Raw genomic sequence first — 20,511 nt, forward strand, 5'->3', positions numbered from 1 at the left:
TCACCAGCATCGGACGCACCAAAACGTTAAGGTGCCGCCTTTTTGTTTCCATCGCCCCCCCGTTTTGTGATCTTTACGATCTTTACGATCGAACCACCGCCGCGCACACACATTTTGGGGCAGTGTCCCACGGCAATGCCAAAACAGATCAGTGCCGGAGCATATGGGCGATACTTCCTTGCAAACACCGCATTATAGCCTCAGGGCATAGCTGACGATCGCGCACGCTACCTGTACCTTTCCGGCTATTTGCCGCCAAACCGAACACCCCACTGCTGGGGTGACTCAAGGCGTAGATCATTCGGAGGTGCTTTTTGCTTCTTTTCTTCTGCAAGTAATAATAACAAATGGCATCGATCAGTTGTCAAATTGATTTTAGCGCTAAACAGCTTCACCTCTGGCACCTTTTTTTTCCACACGCCAATCGATTAGTTTGATCGAGCGAGTGCCCCTACTGCGGGGGCTGCTGAACAATCAATCAGTGTCGGCCAAATCGAGCGAGTAGTGGAAGTGATGAAAAGTGCTCGCCAGAGAATCTTAGCGTCCACAAGAGATAGGAAACTCGATCGCACATAGCTTAGATGATTGAGTTTTACGATAATAATACTACCAACCGGCCTGTCGAGCATAATTACGTTCTTGTGCAAAATTATTGCCCATTAACCCTGTACCTTACGACATCGGTCACTCGCCGGCCAACCCACGCCGGCTCACCACATACGACGATGATGATGGCAGAAATCGCAGATCACTGCGAAAACACACTTCGTCATGCACTGGTAAACTTGAGTCGGAATTCCTTCTTTCGGTGTAATGCGTTGGTGCCGCAAACGGTGTACGCATTCTAGTTTGGCCGTTTTTTTTTTGCCACGGCTCAAAACAATTAAAACAAAATCATTAATGCTAGCCCCACCACAGCGGCACAGTAAAATTCCAACCAACCGACGACTCAGAACAACAACACCGCACCGCAATGAACCGCCCGTACAAGGGAATCGACAGCACACAGACAAACACACACAGCTGCAGCCGACATAATATTGGCCGGACAACTGGCAAAACCTTGCAAACCACATTGGCCGTGTCTTGCCGCGTAAAGTTCAAGTGCAAGTTTACCGTCCCAAAAGTAAAAGTGTAGCGCGTGGGGAGCTGCAGCAGTAGCAGCGGCAGCCGGTAACGGTTGCGCCTTGCTAAATTGTTTCGGTCGACCGAAAATACCAGAACAGTACAACAGATCAAGTTGCAACCAGGATGTGATCGTTGACGTAACGGCATCCTTTGCACTTCCAGCTGGCAATGGCTTGGAGATTAGATTCTTAGCTCGAAATTTGGACACACATCAATCATGACATGTTCGCTTTTGGAACTGTAAAGGTTCTAAGCTAATTGCAATAAGCCGACAAAAGAACGCAAATTATGTTTCACAGTCAAGGAATTAATCGGGGATTTCAGCATTAATGCATTCATTGTGTTGCCCAAGACAGACATTGTTTGCTGGACGAAAATGTATCTTCTCTGTCGACATAAGCATCTTAAGTTATTTGTTTATGATTTTGTGAATCAAGCTATCTCTTATCAGCATATCACTTGTCCGTTCTGAGTGTAAGAGGTCCTCCAGATGTTGTGCATCCATTTTCCAGCCAACCAAAACAATCACAGCATCTCGGCTAAAAACCCTGCCCTCTTAGCACGATCTTCAGTAACCGCCTAAAGGTATGCAATATCGTGCTCCAGCCGCCGGAGTATCGCATCACTTCAATCAATTTTCTTTCGTTCGCGGTCCACAATCTGTTCCGGTTGTTGGTTTCCGATTATGTTTTCATTTCGCTTCACTCTTAATCCTATCAACTAAATCTAACACGCACATGCCCACGTGCTGCTTAACCATCTACTACAGTGTCAGAAGGCTTCCAGACGTAAGCATCTTTTTGGTTGATGCATTCTTAGGTAAGACCTGCCCGGTTGCAATAACCAGCTCGCGTTCGCGCAGATTGTGCAATCGGCCGTGCCGTGGAGGCTGGGGGCTGCCTCCCGCTTCATCCCCCCCCCCCCACCCCCCTCACAAACGTCTGCTCACCGATGACAGTAGAGCTTATTGATTTTCTGTACATCCTTCACCGAAAAGCCGACGCGCTGTCCAAGCTGCCCGATGTACTTGATCTGAACGGAGAAGAGAGAAAAACATGCGTTAGCGCCATTATGCAACGAATCGCTGCGCGCGCTCATCAACGCTTCTCGGGAGACCCGCGCGAGACCCGCGGACGATGCACGAAGGGAACAACGGCAAATCAATCAGTGGGATGGCGCGCGCAGCCGGTTTCGGCCAATTTTCCCCACCCCCCAAACCGTACCTTCGGCTCTAGCGTCGGTTTGCCGTTTTTGCTGAACGCCGTTCTGGAGTAGTGCATAACGCTGCCATAATCGTACGGCATGCCGAGCGTGGTGGTTTGCGATTCACTTTCGCGCCCAAAGTTGCTGACCAGATTGGGGCGCACGTTTCGGAAGAAGATGTTCACGTACCGATCCCGATCGTGCCGGGTGTGCTCGTGCAGGAAGCCCAGCACGTGCATCAGCTCGTGCACGATGGTACCCTCCATCTGGAGGCACCCGTTGCGCTGCAGATTCAGCACTTGGCGGCCCCCCATTCGACCTACTGCCGACCAGCATCCGGAACTGCGACCCTCGATCACCACGTAGTCGCGTTCCTTGGTGCGCGGCACAAATCGGATGCAGGTTTTCTGATGGAACTGCTCGATCGCCGAAAACAGCTTGGCCAGATCACCGATCGCTGAAAGATACACATCCACACACACACACGCACATACACACACATACACACACATACAGGCAGAAAGCACCACAAGAGAGCACGAAATATCAGCAAGCTTGCATCAAATTTGGCACACCCTTGGCGGGTATTCCTCAGGACTACTCACAAAACTCGTCACTAAACTCGTATGGCACTACACCCTTCTTCCACTTGCTGCTGGTGAACTTGAGCGCGTTCCGTTCGATCAGCGGCTGATGGATGTCACCTTCGGCGTAAGTTCCCAGCTCCTCCGGGTTTACGACACTGCTGCCATTGTGCGAGCGGGACCACGCACGTACCAGCTCTCCAATCGCTGCCGTATCATGGCTGCCGTACAACGCTTCACCGAGATGTGAAAAGTCAAAATCGTAGTCCCGGAATCGCCGACTACTGCCAAGAACTCGAGCCTCCCCAAGCGCAGCCAGAACCGTGGCCACCGAGACCGCCCAAAGCAACCAACCCATCGCGCCGCCCATAGTTCTGCAGGTGGATCCTGTGGAGCAAATCACTCACTCTACCCACCCGGCCGTACCGATCGAGACTGAACCGTTCCGTTACGAAAACGCCGGCTTTTAAGTATCGGTGGTCTTCCTCGGAGCCGCCTCCTACCTTTCGGCAAGACCACCGGCAGCAGCACCAGCAGCAGCACACATACAGTAGGCCGCCAGCCCTCATGCATGTTTTTCGGTGAGAGATACGACGATAATGGGGTGATAGCATCGCGCCAGATAATCAATCCGCTCCCTCCAAACCGAACCCTTGCACGGGTTCGGGGTTTGGAAATCTTCGTACGTCTGCTGCAGTTAGTCAAACTCCACCCGTCCTGCCCTGAGAAGTGTGGGGCGAAAACTGGGCGAAAGGTATGTTTGATTACGGTAACCTCTTCTTCTTCGTGCTCTTCTTGGCGGGAGAAGTAACACAACGCGTACCGGAGCCATGCCACACACACACAAAAAAAACCCAAACAAGCATGCGTTTTTCTTCTACCACGGTGCGGCATGCATCTCATCCACGGGCAAGGGAAGCGCCAGCGTCGCGCGAGCGCCACCGAAGGGTGGGAATATGGTCGACCCCCTGGCCAACTGCCCAAACATGGCCAACCGCTTCATGCTCTCCTCATCATCGGCGCGAGCATACCGATGTAATAAGCCGCAGCAGCCCACATGCCCGGGCTGGCCACCGGGCCTCGCTTCGGCCACAGCTATTGTGAGCGTGCCAACTATCCGCCTCGGCACGCTCTCTCGCCTTCCGTGGAACTTTTTGGCAAATGTGGAGCCGCTCGCGCTCAGCCAAGATCGTACAGAGCGGATGATCATGTAACAGACCACCGGGGCCGGGTCATTATTTTGGAGCACTTCGACCCTCATTGCGCGCACGGGTTCCTGCACGTTTAAGGGTCTCGCTATCGCTCTATTAGCACACCCAGACCCGTTGCGTTTTTGCTCCCATAATCAAACCTTTTACAAATCGTTGCCGACCGCACAAATGCACAGGTCCTCGGACATCAAACAATTGACTATTTCAGGCACTCATTAGCCCGATATTGTCGGTCCACTTTTCGCCCATTAGGAATGGTACTTGCGCGTTTTGCTCTGTCTTCGAGCCACTGGTTGGTAATAGCGGCTTCAAGCCGCATTAGCTTCAAATGATAGCCATGTCTGAGTAGAATGATGGCTTTGCCCGCGCAAACGAGCAACGCTCCGAAACTGGAGCACGAGGTCTTTGCATCTCCGTAACGAACGCTTGACTCTGGGCGGTGTACGAAAGCACTCGGTCGGTGGGCACACGGTTACGTCAGGGTCACGCGGGAGGGTGTGTACCGCCTGTTAATAATTAATTTGTTAATTGATTAAACCGTTCTTATCACACCTCAACCGCTCGATGACACAAGGTTGGCACGTTAGTTACAGCCCGCGGTGGAAAGCATGCGAGTGCTCAACATTTTTCACGCCCTGCTCATCACCAATGTACGCACGGTGCGGAGCAAGGATCGCACCGTCGGCTACATCATTGCTCGACCCCGGCTCCAGCTACTGCTGCCACTATTTACGATTTTGACACTGGCATTCCTTAACCCCTGGGTAACGGGCCACAAGCAGTGCACCAACTGCGTGAACTGGTTCACCATCGTTAGCCGCCTGCTGGCAACACTGATCGTTGCGCTACTGCTCGTCTTCGACAACTTCCGACAGCGCCACAAAGTGCTGGCGTTGCTGCAAACGATACCCTCGGCGGGAAGTGTCGGCGGCACTAGGAGCAGCGAGCGATACACCGTCAAACGTTTGCAGCTATCGATGTTACTCCTATGCAACCTTCTCTCGCTGGTGGAGCTGTTGTACAACGTCTACCGAACGCACGTCTACCTCTACATATGGGGCGTTTTTACTGGAGTGATTATTGAGTATTACATTCTACTTAACTCATTGCTCTGCCAGACGCTTGCGGAAACAATAGCCAACACGTATGACACCTTGCAACGCGCCCTTCCAGTACGTCCGTTTTCATCCGTCATCGACGAAATGGTAGTTCTGGGCCGCTGCAAAGACCAGCTGTCGGATGCGATCGGCTTGAAGCTGCTGCTAGTGATGATGCATCTATTGTTCAATATATCCTTCTGCGCGTACGACATCTTGCAGAAGATTGTCAGTCAAGCGCACATGCATAACATCGCCCGCTTGACGATCATCGCCTTGCAGGAGACAGTAGTGCTGTTTGGGCTGTGCTTCTACTACAGCCTGTTAACTCTGAAGGTAGGTCAGTGATCGGTGTGCACTCGCGCATCTTCACCCCAAACCGTGTGGGATGTCCACTTGTTGTAATTACTCAGTCAGCATTTATTATTCAAACGAACCTCAATATTCAACACGAGCTCGGGCACGCTATTGCTTGCAGCTCGCATATCACCGGCTTACAACAGTGGTCAGTTTTCGTCGAATCTTCCGTGAGTTCACAGTATGGAGGAGCTTAAGATTCTGAACTGGTTCAACCATTTGTGCGTCTCACCGATCTATCTGTACCGCGAGGTACAAACCGACTGCCATCAATTTCGCATCAGAAACCTCTACCGTAACGCAGCCATTCTGACAACGCTAACCGTAACAAGCAGTGTATCGGCCTGTTTGCTCGTGTTTAGCGATGTCTCTTCGATGCTATCTAGTGTCATGGGCATCATCACGCTGATCCTGTACGCGGAACGTCTAGTTGTAGGAATACCGATCGTTATCTGGGCCCTGGCGCACAGCCGAGCCCTGGTGGACATTTCCAACCGTGCGCTACACATCGAACGCCAACTGTCATTTGATAAATCGATCAAAGTGAGCGTGCGTCTAGTGACACAAGTTCAACTTTTTTTCGCTTTTTTGACATTTTTTTTCAACTTTGCTTTTCAAATCTACTACATGATTATTATACCGATTTATCGAGACCTACTTCACGCCGTTGTTCTGTTCGCGTTTATGCTGCTTGAAAGCGTCATACTAGTCCATCTAACGTACACACAGTACTGGCCAGTGTTCCTCAGCAATAGATACGTAAAACTTACCAAACTAATCAACGCTAGGGATCGGAACATCCTGGACAGGGTCATTGCGCTCGGTAGTGTGCTGCAACGATTGAAACAACAATGCGCATCCGTTTTCGGATTGATTCAGTTTTTCCATTTGTTGAACATTTTTGTGACGTGCTCCGTAGAGTGGTACATTGTGCTGTATGTCGTCGATGTGGGGATGCCATTCTATGGTGTGGCCTTTAAATTTTACACCACCATTGCGTACGGGACCTCATTTTTAATTTACACATACGCTCACGATCGGATAAACCAGAAGGTAAGTGTACCCGGAACGCGCTAGGAATCCTTGGTGTCCTTTTAATTGTTATTGTACCATCAGGTGCTCAACATCCTGAGCCATTGCCAGAGTCCTCGTGCTGTTGGTGCATTATTAACAGCCTATTAAATATTAACGCGTGGTACGCCTTCGTTTTGCTGCGATACCGCAGTTCGAAGCGCCCTCTTTAGTCACGATCAAATCTACCTCTGGTAAGGCAGTAGTATGGAGGAGCTGCAGTTCTTTAACGTTTTCAATCACTGTTTCGTGTCGCCCATTTATCTGGGCTTCGATCCTCAGATCGGACGTTACGTATTTCGCTCCAGAAATGACCGTTGGAATGTAACGCTGCTAACGGCGATCGTGACGAGTGCTTCGTTCTCTTCCGTCACACTGTTGATGGAACTTTTACAAAATCAGCTAGGAAGCGTATTGGGAGCAACCACGATCATACTGTACGCGATGCGGCTGTTGGTGATAGCACCACTAACCCTGTGGACTTTGTTTAAAAAACGCAAGCTAATGAGCGCTTGTAACTTTGCCTTGAACATCGTTCAGGACCAGCAAGGGTGGCTCAGTCAACAGACAGGCCGTAGGCGAAAATCGTTACGAATGCCTACGGGTCAGATCGCTACTATCGCCGTTACACTTTTCCTGGGACTAGCCGTTCAAGCGATGGAAATGTGGAAAATTGAGCGGCTAAGAAAGTTTCATTACGCTTTCAACATATGTGCATTTGTTTTCCTGGAATTTATCACTCTAATGCATGTTATGCTTGTGCAATGCTGGACTCGCTTTACTAGCCAGCGTATCGAAGATCTGCTGTGGGTTGTAAAGCGTAACGCATCCTCAGAACTTCTCCCGATGGTGATTTGCCTATGGGAAGCTTTGCAACGCTTCAAGCAGCACATCGCATCCAGTTTCGGCATTATGAATGTTCTTCATGCGTTGGATGCATTTGTGACGAGTGTCGTTGAAACCTACACCGTCATCTATATCCTTGAACTGGGCTACGGTATACAGGCAGCATTCCTCAACTTAACAACACTGATTCTGTACACCGGAATGTATTACACATTTGCCTCTGCTCACGAGCTTCTTCAGTTTAAGGTAAGTACCTCAAATCGAAATGCTTTATTTCATACAACTTCGCACGATACGTAATTGCTGATGGCTCTGTCACTGGGCACCATTCATCATTAATTATAGTTAAATATGTATATCTCATTCATCCCACTTGTTGGCTCACCATGAAAAACGTTAGGCATTACGAGTCGTACAGGGATGGAATGTTTGCGCGTCAGTACCAGCACAACATGCATCAGTTAAAGTTCTTAAATTGGTTCAATCGCTTGTTAATAGCGCCCACTTACCTAACCATCGATCCCAGCGCAAATCGTTACGCTTTCCGCAATAGAAATCTCTACTGTAACGCTCTCATACTGGCAATCCCACTAATGATCTGCAGCGTGGCTGCATCCATGATACTGTTACGAGACATACGCCAAGTGTTGGAAAGTGTAGCCAGTGCCACTTCAATCATTCTTCACACGATGCGGCTATTCGTCATAATGCTGCTACTAGCCTGGACGTTGGTGAATAACGGCAAGCTTACGGCGGGTTGCAACCATGCACTCCACATCGTTACACAAATGGGCGATCGATTAAACTGCCGTATCGTGCAGCGCCACAGTTTGCTAGTGTTAACAGTGCAGATCTACCTAAACGCTGTCATTGTTGTACTTATTTTCTGCTTTCAAAGTTACAAAATATTTGTCCTCCATCGGCAGATGGAATTGAACAACATTATCGTCACGTACGGATTTTGCCTGCTCGAGTTCTACCTATCCATTCATCGGGTGTACGTTCAGTTTTGGGCAACGTTTCTGCGCCTGGTGTATGGTGAGTTGGTGCGGTGCATAAACCAACAAACACCCAACTTATATACCCTGATTGCTCTCCTTGACGACATCGAAAGCTTCAAACTAAAGGTGGCCAACACGTTCGGAGTCTTTCAGTTGCTACACATTGCAAACATCTTCTTCACGTGCTCCACCAAAACATACATACTGTTCTACTTCTGGAGCAGTGGGTATGGGATCTAAGATAGTTTGAGCAATTGGTTCATGATTATCGTATACGGTAGTACATTTTATTTATTTGCGCGTGACTTTGATGCAGCCAGCGAAAAGGTAAGTCAATATAATATCGCCCGATAGTATGCAATCTGCTTCACAAAAGATCACTCGCAGAATCGCAGTGGAGCGATTCCGTGTAAGACCTCCGAGAGTCAGAATCCACTACCTACACTCTCAAGGTCTCGTTCGTATCGTGCGCCTTTATATCTAATGTGAAAAGAATTTTATTAAATATTCATTCAATTCATTGATGGTTGCTGTCACGTCTTACAAACAACCTCGATATTGGAAGCAATTCCATTTTCTAGGAAAAAGAGACCGTTTCCCAGAACTTGTTCCTAGTAGCAATGCAAGGACAGGGGAGAACAAGTGTTGCTTGTTCTTTGCTTCCTGATGAGCCATCTAAGCATTCTCAACGTATTCAACCATCTATGTGTTTCCCTCGTTTTCGTCGAACAATCACCGAAAGGAGTGATCGTAAGACGCAAGCATGTGTTCCGTAATTTGCTGGTTCTTATTGCCATAGTGTTGACTGTTTGCTGGCTCGGAGCGACACGAACATATCACAGCTTTCGCGAAATGGTTCGCACGGTGACGGAAGTTGTGCATCTGCTGAAGTACAGTATCAACGCCCAAATCATGTACCTCGTACTGAGCTGGATGTATCAATACAGCAACCAAGTGGTCGCGATATGCAACAAAGCGATCGCAATTGATAGCGCTTTGATAGGAATGCAGAAATCAGACGAAGCATCTGCTGAACGACACACGCTGCTAAAGACGTTGATCATTATCAGTATCCTGTTGCGCGGGTGCTTCTTGGCCATGCACGTATACCTGCAGTTCAGATTGAATCTTAATTACGAGGTGTACGTAGTGCTGCATTGTAGTGTGCTAGTGGAGCTTACCATGGACCTTCAGAAGATTTTTCTACTACACTTTGGCTACTACTTAGCTCGACGGTATCAAATCGTTGTATGTTTGCTAGCCGCACGGGATACGGGAAACCTGGATGCGCTTCGTATCCTGTTCGAAGATTTACGCACTCTGAAGAAGAGTATATCCCAAACGTTTGGAATGCTGCTGCTTGCCCTCATACTGCAAACCTTTATAGCATGCTCCATTCATGCGTACCTCATCATCGTGCAGTTTGAACGCCCCTATCAAATCTTTGCAAACGTCAACCAGCTTTTGCTAAACCTTTTGTTGTTTTACTTTTTAACACATTCTTATGAATCTGTTGAAACCAAGGTGGGTTTAAATGTGTCTAGAAGTACGTCGCTTACCAAGCGCTGTCTTACCAATATGATCATGCGATCTGTGAAGGATAGTTGTTTAGTTGAGCTCCTCATTAAATTCTATTCCTTTTTCTCCCCACTCCATTACAGGAAGCAGAACTTAAGGATGCCTTAAAATCAATGCAATACAGACAGCTACAGAAACAAACCAGAGACCAAAAGGTAATGGTCTGGTCAAAGCATAAAACAATCGCATCACAAATCACAATAACCCAAACTACTCTACGCAGGACTTTTACGATCTGGTCAATCTGAAGCTAATGATGGCATCACCGAAGATAACTGCCTGTGGACTTTTTGAAATCAATTTACAAATCTTCTACAACGTACGGCATTCGCACAATCGTCAATGTACTGTTAGTGCTTTCAAAAAAAGCTTTTTCTCTCTTTCTCTTGACAGGTGTTTGCCGCCATCATAACGTACATCGTCATTTTATTCCAGTTTCGAGGGTTTGAGAAAACACCGTGAGGATAGCAACGTGGTAGAACAGCACCTGCAGGCAATAGATAATAAAATTAATCAATCCACTTCCATGCTGTTAAGAATTCGGTCGGTTAATGTGATATATCACACACGTAAGTTTTTGCTTTAAAAATGAACGATTAACACTTGAAAGAAATAACCCAAAAAGACCAGCGTTTACCTTTGCTCACGTTTACTTTTCCTCGGGGTTTGTTCCCTTTGCCGACATACATATACTACTTGTTCCTCAGATCGTTTCCTTTGCAAGAATTTGCAGTTCGGGGATTGCCGACGGCATGATCTTCCACTGTCCCGCACATCCCTTTTTGTTCTAACCCTTGCCCGCACATACACTTTTCCTTTAAAATATATCAATCTATGCACACCGGTACCAATTGTCTAGTTTTCCATTCTAGCTTTCAATATCATTTTGTTCGCCGTTGACCCTATTATATGAACATACTTTATGCTACACTAACAAGAAATAGAGGTTTTCCTTTATTATCTAGCTACATTAACGGTTAGTTAAATTTCTTTCTTTTATGTAAGTTTGATCTTCCACGTGTCAGCACAACGACCGCTTTTGCCCTGCGCAGTAAGAAGATCCTAGTTGTGTCGTATTGCTCCCAAAAATGAATCAGATTTTATAACACGAAAAAGGGATACTCGATCGATAGGTTTGGTGCTACGGAATGCCCTACCGATAATGGTCATTAGACGAGCGGGGAAAAGTGTACCGGATAAAGTGTTCGATTATCCCTCCACCGTGTCTCCACTGGGGTTCGCCGGTTGCAACTGCACGCGCGCCGAACGGATAGCAGATTTTAAATATATACGTTTTGCGCTAGAATTCGAAATACTACGAAACGTTGGAAGATGTTAGTTTCTCCTACCATGCTACCATACCGCACGTTTTGATTTAAACTTCCTGCAGCTATACAATTTGTTTTGAAGGACGACCTAACGCGCTCATTTGTAGAATTTTTAGATTGTACTCAGTTCTCGCTGGAAAGAAGGAAATGGAATAGAAAACTTGGAAACCTATTCTGCTTATCTACATGTATATATATATACCATTTGACCACACACTGCTACCCACTTCCGCTTCAATAACAAGCTACAGAAACGGTGCATTTAATACGGCACACGGTCTATAAAATTGCACGTGAAAGAACAGTGGATCCGAAGGATGTGGATAACTAACGTTTAGTGGGGTTTCTATTACTTGCTGCCACTGGTGCGCATCTGAATACAGAGGGACCATTTGCTAACTGTTGTAGTTTCAATTTAAAAAAAAACGACAGCATTCAAAACAAAATCATCACAAACGAAAGTACAAAACAAAACATAGTTTTTCTTCTAAAAAGCAAATCAAACTAGAGGAAAACAGTCAGCTAACCGGTAAAGAGGGGTATAGTTAGGCCAGGAGATTGAAGCAACAATGCTAGGCCAAATACAATTCCGTCGTGCTAGCGCGAGCTCCTAAACCAACTTCAACTTTATACAGGAAAATTATCAGCCTGCCGCCGACCGCAATAAACCTAGCACATTTATCACAAAAATCACAAAATTTAACAGAATAGTTATGAATCGATTCAAAGCTCTTAGGTTGGAGTTTCATTTATGTACAGTATCGGTCCACCTTGGACGTCTTGGCTAATTTGCAACGTTTCGTAAATGGGTGTGTGTGTGTTCCTTAACTTCCCATCAGGGGTGGTCGTTTTATGTTAACGTTCATTTTCTTACTGTTTCTATGTGTATGTGTGTGCTTTTTCTCCCATTTCCAACAACCTATCTCCATCTTCTGTTTAATCTCTTCAGGGAAACGTACCTTCTAAATAGGGAAAAGTTGATCGATCGATTCGAACTTGAGTGCGTTTCGTCCATTGCTACAAGCTAGCGTTTAAAACAGTCGACACAGTTGTTTTAAATATTAGATTCCTAGTTGTGCACACGGTTTCACCCTACACATATTTACGCCACACAGTCTGTTTTTTGCGAACCCGATCCTGAGCAGCTGTGCGAGTCTCCTAAGATTTATAAATATATATTTATTTATGTACTTATGTATATATGGCTTTCATTTGTAGTAAACACAATACATTTGACGATTTATTTAATTATCCTTCCTATTAAGATCTTTGAGCGTTGGATTGCATGTTCTACTTCCAAGACATATCCCTATGCGCATTAGTGTTTGTTCATTCTTCATTCCTATGTTCACAATTAGACTTAACTTGCTTTTGGTTTAGATGCTGATTTTATTTCCTAGAATGCACAATTTCCATTTTTTCCCCTCGATTACTTCTTTCGGGCGGCTTCGCTCTCTCTCGGTTGCAAGCAGTGCGTAAATCAATGTTTGGTTAGAGGCAAAACAAAACGACAGAATTGTCTGTCTCGTGGTTTACTTTTGCATAAAACACTCAGTGGATTAAGGAACTTTTCTTCAATCGTTTCTAGCCTGTATATCCGTTGACACATGCTAAGGAACTCAAAATGAAGTTCATATATTCATATCTGTGGAAGAAGACCGGAACGATTGATCCCGATAAAAAAAATGCTATCAAACAAACTGCAGCAAAGACACTCATACAGACGTAGGCTATGGTGTCAACGGGATACACCAGCCCCCCAAAAAAAAAATCTAAAAGGGAATCCCGGATAGGGACACTTTTGAAAAATTGGTATGCACTACTCAACCCTTTGCCTGCTGGCGTACCCTCCTCTCAAGCTCCTTATCACAAGCATCATGCAGCGCATTGCTCGCCGATACCGGCGCATGCTATCGACCAGGCCGTACCGTCTCCCAGAGCCGCTGGATCTCATCCATCGAAAGATTCGGGTTGGTAAAAAAGAACACCGCGTGGCTAGCATCGACCCGGTTTTCAAGCAGATCGCTCTTGGCCTCGCTATCAAGATACAGCCCGTCCATTGGCGTGATAGTAACGTTCACTTGCTGCGCCACCGTGCCCGTGATATGCACATCGTCGATCCAGAAGAACGGTTGACGCTGTGCCTCGCGGTACAGCTGCCAGGCAACGTCCGGCGAGTAAAGGATCGAGTAGCCGGGACAGTGTGGCGGATAGTACCGTGACGGGTATTCGCGCCAACTCACGAACCACTTCGACCGGTGCGTGCGCTTCACGCTCAGCTTCGTCACCAGCTGACACAGCAGCAAGTTACGCTGCGGTACAACCCGCCCCAGCGCGTTGTACAGCACGGGCGTGTTGATGAAGACGTCATCGTCCGTCTTGAGCACGTAGTGCGCTCCCGGGCAGTGATAGACGAACCACTTCAGGGCCATCACATGCTTGTAGGTCATGTTGCGGTACGCATCGACAAAGTTGCCCTGCACGATGTCGTCGTACAGGCGCGACTCGCGCTCGATGGCCCGCTGGCTTGCGTTGGAACTGACGGCGCCCATCAGAAAGATGAGGCGGGCCCGTTCGTCCGGTTCGCCCCACGTTGCCCGGATCGTGTTGCGCTTGGCCAGATTGGCGGGCGCCGAGTGGATTAGGACTAACACTAGCGGTGGCGACGCCGTCGCAGGTGACCGCGTGCCCCGTAAGGCATCTGCACGCTTAAGGCTACGTCTTTGCCGGCTTCCGCCCGTCCCCGTCCCGCAGTAATCATAGTTTATGGTGAACTTAAAGTCCTTCAGATCGATCAGACTAGTGTAGTCATCATTTGGCAAAGAATCTCCCCACGCGCTAGCTACTGTTAACGATGCAGTCGACTGTGTACTACTGCTAATGCTACTACTGCTACTGCTGGTTGGAGCCTTATGCGAAACTAGATCCGCTTCCCTGCCATCCTCCCGGCCTCGCACCCGCGCATTGCCATTCCATCGGTATCTGCCCGGGGTGACTGTGCGGATGCCGGTTGGCGAGGCAGCTACAGCGGCGGCTGCCGCAGCCACCAGCCAGCCGGGCGATGTTTGGTTCACCAGATATGTCCCACTAGTTCCGCCGTTGCTAAACTCCCTGTTGCTACTATATCCAAAGGGTGGTGGTAACGCATCGTTGACGGATTTGCGGTCGTCGATGGCATTGTTCTCATCGCTATCGTACGGGAGCTTTTGTTGGTCGATTTGTTTCCCGGAGGATATCGATGCGGATGCGGTGAGAGATAGCTGACCGGATGGCAGGTATGGGGAGGTGGCTTCCCGGTAGACGGTCACATCGCGTGGCGAGATCTGCCATATCGTGAGCACGAGCGTCAGACAACCCAGCACGCCCAGAACCGGCCGCCGCTCGAACATGATCGGGTGATCAACGAATCCTTGCGTGTAATCGCATTTTTTTATTTACCTAAAACGAGCAGAACATTTCGATAAACAGTTAGAACTTTCTTGTCAGCATTTTCCCATGCACTAAAAACAAATTTTCTTGGAAGACATATTTTTATTTCCGCGGAAAACTACACACGGTCCCAATAAAATGAATTCAAATTTTTCCCCTGTTCTTTCTATTTGACCCCTAACGAACTTGAAACGAAAAAGGAGAACTGCCACGAGCCAACCATCCAACAAGCACCAATTAGTGTTTACTTTTTAATGAGACACCAATTTAAAAATAGAACTGATTGACACTGGAAAGTAAGTGATCCATCATCTAGGCGGCACATCGCCAGCATCGCACCGTTTGGTAACACAGTTTGAAGAAAATCAATCATATGCAGAGCTATCGATTGCCAAGAAGAGACTTGCTCTCGCACAGCGACAGCGCTCCTCGTCGGCCGACTAAAACAAAGGGACAACTTTCAGTCCTTCTCGCAGCGCAAGCAACGTCAAGACAGCTCGATGCACTCTGCTGCCACTGCTACTGCTGCTGCTGCTGACAGGACAAGGATATCCTGGAGGATTGTGTGCGTTTGTCCCTGCTGTGTTACTCTCACAGCGATCCGTACCGTACTTCCATTCAATACCGAACAATGGCGCATAAAAGCATAAAAGCATGGCAGTATATGGTTGCCGCCGGGGCTGTCGCTGACCCGTTTTTTTCGGTTGGGACGCCGTTTTGTCAGCACAACCCCGCCAGCCCGTGCATCAAACGGCACATACTCTAGCCGTTACTATGCGCGCCCTGCCTGTAAATTATATTCCAATACTGACTTTTAGTGGGATCAGCACGCGAAAGTAAGGAGTGGAGCTCGAGAGGAACGCCGACTGAGCCCCGCGCGTCCGCAATTACTTAATTGAACCCGCAGCAATTACTCTGCAAGCGAGGGTGTACTTGAATGTAAAGGAGTGCCTGCAGGATACAGATGGTCCTCTCCCCCGCCCATTGAGACGACACGCGCATACGCGTATGTTAATGAATGCGGTCGGGGCGCGATATTTGGCGAGCGTTTGTGGCATCCGGCCCTTCTTCGGCAATGGCATACTGGCAAAAAGTGCATACGCGGTGCATCTGGACTCCTTCAATCCAGTGCGCATTGTAATAAGCATTCTCGGTCGCCTACTCCAACGGCGTCTAGCAACGGGCTTTTGTTCTAGTTACGCGGGTGACGACCGTAGCCGAACGAAAAACAAGTGGGTTTAACCTGGCAATCATTGTGCTTTAATGGAGAACAATTATTCGACAATTAGTTCCTATCCCAACCGAACAAAACACATGCCGTGCAGTGGTGTCCAAGACTCACAAAAAACGCACAAAAACTGTATTTAATTTTTAATAATACCAACCGGTACATAACTCAATTTTAAGCACTATACTTTTCTCCTTTTGACCCATGCTCTATGACGCCCCCCTTTACAAAGGCCCCTTATTTGCGTGTGCATACGTTCGTCCTAAGTAAGCGTGCATAAACAGGGTTTGCAACAAAAAGAAAACGGTTCTGAGCCGTTCAGTCGAGAGAGCTCAACAACAACCGGTCAATTATGGGGGCCTACAATTATAAGTTCTCGAATTCTCCGCAACGACTCTAAGGTCTCCCCAAACCGCATTGTGGTGTTTTACGGGCAACGTAGGACATATAGGGGATCTCCTTTTTTTCTCATTCGCCCCATGTCTCGCCACTGTCTGTGCCGTACGCGATTGCCCGACCACGATGATGTCGCAACGACGACGACGACGACGACAACGATGATGACAATGGTGAACGGGGAGTTTCCGGCGCCAATTCCAACCCATCCTATTCAATTGATTCTTCTCTCTTTATCGCTTTACGGATACGGCGCACGATAGCTATAATTTGGGCCATTCGTTAGCTTTGGGGCGAAAGCCTTTGGGGAGCCTCCATTGCCCAAGGACGCATCGAGGACACCGGTCCGGTTGGAGGAAAAACTGTGCTATAGGCACACTCCACGGCCAACAAAAAGGAAGGTTGGAAAAACAACAACAACAACAATACGGTTTCAGTGAAGGGAACTGTCTTTTGATGGAAATATGATGCCACTGTCATTAGGGTTTCCGATCTTTCGATGTGGCGAGGGCAAATAAAAAAGAAAGTAAAACACGACAGCAAACAGAGCCGAGCGTGTCATACCGTACAGCGGCGCTACAGCGCAATAATGTCAACTCTTTTTACAACTTTTCTGTTTTTCTTCTGTTTTTGAAATTAATTATAGAAGGAGTAGGAAAAACTTACAGTATAAAATGTCAGGACTTCATTACAGAAAATTAGTGTACGTAAACTTCGGAGAAGAATATCCCATAGGGACACACCACATATAACCCGCTCAGGCACACACACACACACACACCCAGACCGGAAGTTGGTGGAGGGAATATGAAGCCATGCTTGCACAACCACCAGCACCAGTACTGTGCACGTCTCTAACCGGCAAGTGGGCTCGCTCGATTGGTGACCGGCTTCCGGTCGGTCGGCTGGTCTTGGGGTGTGTGTCTTTGCGAGTGCTTCTTTATCCTTGCCAGGGGGAGAACAACGTCACCGACAGCCGTCTGTCAGCCTAGCCCAAACTGTGCCAACACATCACATGGAGGGCACAAAAAGGAACGAGAGAGAGAGAGAGAACGTCACAGTGAAACAATAAACGCAACTCAGAAAAACCACAAAATGGCGAATAGCGGATGGTGATTTCAAGGATTCTTTTTGTCCCACCCTGAACGCAAGCGCTTCGAATGCAATTGAGGTGAAATAAATGCAACAGCAGTCCAGAGAATATTTATCATAATAAATCCAATAGAAAATCATTAAAAGACTCCCCGTGACCTTACTTCCAGACTACCCGGCATTCGTTGGGGGGCTTTCCAAATCATTATTTATTAAACGATCTTTAAATGAGTCTCCCGCGCGGACAGCACGGTCCTGAGCTTCCTGCCGAGAAGGTCGGCACATTTCCTTCAAGAGAGCTGAATTTTTCCTTCAAGTCGCTTTTCTTCCATCTCGTGGCAGGAGCATTCCAAAGTCGCATTCTTTCTGCACGACAGGAAAGCTTAAAATGCAGCACACCCCCCCGCCGGTGTGTATTTCGTTTCACTCTCATTTGCATCGGTTGCTTCCCTGGTGCGATGTATGTGCGTCCTTCCCGGCAGTCGTTCCAAAGCAGGACACACGGAGAATGCACTAATGGACCGCAAACAATGTATGGCGGCGCACAAGGAAAAGAAAAACGAATTGTAAAAGCCTGAAGTATGCAACAACCTTGTCTTCTTACGCCAGACACGGGGTGTCCTTTTTCTGTTGAGGCTTTGAAATACATGCCACCAGCGCTTCCTCCATTCCAACACCCCAACAAACAACCCCCATTTCACCTCTCAACATGGGGTTTGGTTGCGAGGGACAGACGTTGAACCCCCGTTGGTGAGGACTTTTCTTTTATTTTAAAGTCTGTGTCTCGGTAAATGCAATACGTGTGCAATTTTCTCTTCCCATACTTCCCTGTATGCACGAAGGATAAGGCAAACAAAGCATTAGCTGCTGCTGCTGGTCCTGAAGGTAATTGTGGTCATAACCTCTAAAGTGTTCCATCTTACCATTCTGCCCGCTGCTCCTAAGGTTTAGCATAAGCTGAGGAAAGTGCATTACAATGTAGAGCCATCATAGCATTGTTGTGCAACGAGATTCGCCCGGCAACATTGATTAGCTTCGTAAGCCACCCACCAGCCCACTTTGGCCCAACTCACGGGGTCCACACGTCACCCCGTACACGTGGTTAAGAACCTGGCGTCGCAAATAAAAAAAGGATGCGTCCCCGCAAATGGGATGTAAAATTGCATTTCCTTTCAATATTGATTACCCGCCGAGGGTTCGAAAGCTTTCGCTATAAATGGACGGTTTTACTGCAGTCAATTAGGCCGGCGTAATCGATTACTTTCAACGCTGGCCGGAGGAGGTTGGTTGGCCGTTTATTTTTATTTTCTTTAGTTGTGCGTATAATAAAAGCTTCGCTGCTTTTTTTTTGTCAATCGCCAATACCATTAGCCGGACCGGAGTGATCGGGTGGCGCACAACGATGCGGCACGATTGGATGTGATTTCGATAATTGGATTGCAATTACGGCTATCGGCACACTGCTGCAATGGGGTGTGGAAATATGCAAAACAATAAAAGAGAGTAAATAATGCCGTATCAAATTGAAATTAAATATAAATATCCATAGCATATGGCTTTTTATAAAACTGCATGCATTGCAACGATAATTGAGTGTTTTTTTTTCCAAACCAAGGGTTACCTCCAACGGTTTAAACCGTGATAATGAATCTTTTCTGGTTTTTTTTGCACATTATTATTCTGCATAATAGTGTAAAATAAAGTAGAATTTAAATTCGTGGGAAACTGGCAGCAAACAATCACCGGCTACACTAGGCGCGGTAATGCAGTTCCGGAAACCGCGTGTGCTCACTGCATTTGTGCATTAATTGTCGACCGTTCGCTTGCTTGCTTCAATCACAACGCGGAAAACTTGCGCGGAACAGGGTTTACCAGGTTGTATAGCATTAGTCCACATGTCTAAAATACTTTGGAGTTTTGAATATAAGACATTCTACGCCTTAAGGACAGGCTTTCCTGTAGTGACTACAATGTCCTCTTTACTTGAACAATTTTCGCCATTTTTGACACGTCCAGAAAACCCTGCCTATGGAGAGAACAAAAAAACCGCAATCTCACACCCATAGTTTTTCCCGAGAGTAAAAGTATGCAAATGAAATAAAGCGCAGAACAAACACTTGCATCCGTGTGCGTTCTAATATTCACAGGCCGCTTAGAACCGATGATGGATGGATAGGGATTGAACATATACTAACTACTCATTTACTACCAGCTTGAAACGGTTAAAAAATGGAGCTTCTCCTACGCCGTTCCCGATGCCACGATATGATCATGATCTTGGGTAGCATAAAATTTGCATTGATTAGTTGAACCCCCTCCCATTCGGACGAGGGGGTTGCATCCGGGGACATGCATAAACGGCCAAACGGCAACATTGTTCGGGGTGGCCCTGAAGGAAAGCGTCAACATCTGCATAGCGCCAAGTTGCTGCTGATGCAGCGCGAAAAGGAACCATAAAACAAAGCAAACAAACCACTCTCCACCTGCTGCCACGCCATGTGTTCGGACGCCCGATTGGGCTCTCCCACATCGACGTGGGCCGGCAATGGAGGGTGTTTCTTTGTTCTAGGGGGTTTGCATGTTGCTAACCACATGTGTCACCGCATCACTGTAATTAGATCCGAACCACGCTGGATGGCCGGTTTTAGTTGCACTGGCCGGGGTGCACTGTCTCCCCTTGCTTTTGTATAATTAAACTGCAATTCTTAGAATATAATAGACTTCCACTGCAAGAAGTTTCACTTCTCTTTTATTTCTACCGCCATTCGTACGATAAGGCAAGACAAATGGCGAGTTCTAATAGCTTTGTAAAATGGGACTTTTTGCTTGTACTTCGATCGATGTAGGGTGGTGCCTTACATGTATATTGCAGCCTGACATGATAAATGTAAAATGTTCCGACAGCTGCAAATTTATTTTTTATTGGCACACAGACAAAGGTGTTCCAACGCGTTGACAGTCC

General features: G+C 47.4%; 3 protein-coding genes across 10 annotated transcripts in view; 1 reads left to right on the forward strand and 2 right to left on the reverse strand.

Moving 5' to 3' along the window:
• Positions 1-1,764: 1,764 nt before the first annotated feature.
• On the reverse strand, positions 1,765-5,669 carry LOC118510294 (zinc metalloproteinase nas-13-like). Its single transcript, XM_036051919.1, has 3 exons — positions 2,937-5,669; positions 2,352-2,788; positions 1,765-2,160 (listed from the first exon to the last, which is right to left on the reverse strand). The coding sequence occupies exons 1-3, from the start codon at positions 3,283-3,285 to the stop codon at positions 2,074-2,076; spliced, it is 873 nt and encodes a 290-aa protein (XP_035907812.1). The 5' UTR covers positions 3,286-5,669; the 3' UTR covers positions 1,765-2,073.
• On the forward strand, positions 4,719-12,030 carry LOC118510291. 5 transcript variants are annotated; one of them, XM_036051912.1, is made up of 4 exons: positions 5,781-7,743; positions 10,160-10,231; positions 10,300-10,395; positions 10,470-12,030. In XM_036051912.1, the coding sequence occupies exons 1-4, from the start codon at positions 6,859-6,861 to the stop codon at positions 10,536-10,538; spliced, it is 1,122 nt and encodes a 373-aa protein (XP_035907805.1). In that variant the 5' UTR covers positions 5,781-6,858; the 3' UTR covers positions 10,539-12,030. The 5 variants fall into 5 exon arrangements, with proteins under 5 accessions (XP_035907807.1, XP_035907804.1, XP_035907805.1 ...); XM_036051914.1 differs by lacking the exon at positions 5,781-7,743 and adding an exon at positions 4,719-5,559 and having other exon boundaries at positions 10,300-12,030; XM_036051911.1 differs by having other exon boundaries at positions 5,751-6,633; positions 10,300-12,030.
• LOC118510290 (beta-1,3-galactosyltransferase brn) overlaps positions 10,709-20,511 on the reverse strand; it is a 28,068-nt gene continuing 18,265 nt past the window's right edge. For all 4 annotated transcript variants that reach the window (XM_036051907.1, XM_036051908.1, XM_036051909.1 and 1 more), the window contains one exon: positions 10,709-14,842. In XM_036051907.1, the coding sequence (XP_035907800.1) occupies positions 13,315-14,793 (1,479 nt within the window). In that variant the 5' untranslated portion in view covers positions 14,794-14,842 and the 3' untranslated portion in view covers positions 10,709-13,314. The remainder of the gene's footprint in view (positions 14,843-20,511) is intronic.

Source organism: Anopheles stephensi, chromosome 3, assembly GCF_013141755.1.
Source record: "Anopheles stephensi strain Indian chromosome 3, UCI_ANSTEP_V1.0, whole genome shotgun sequence".
Classification (NCBI taxonomy): domain Eukaryota; kingdom Metazoa; phylum Arthropoda; class Insecta; order Diptera; family Culicidae; genus Anopheles; species Anopheles stephensi.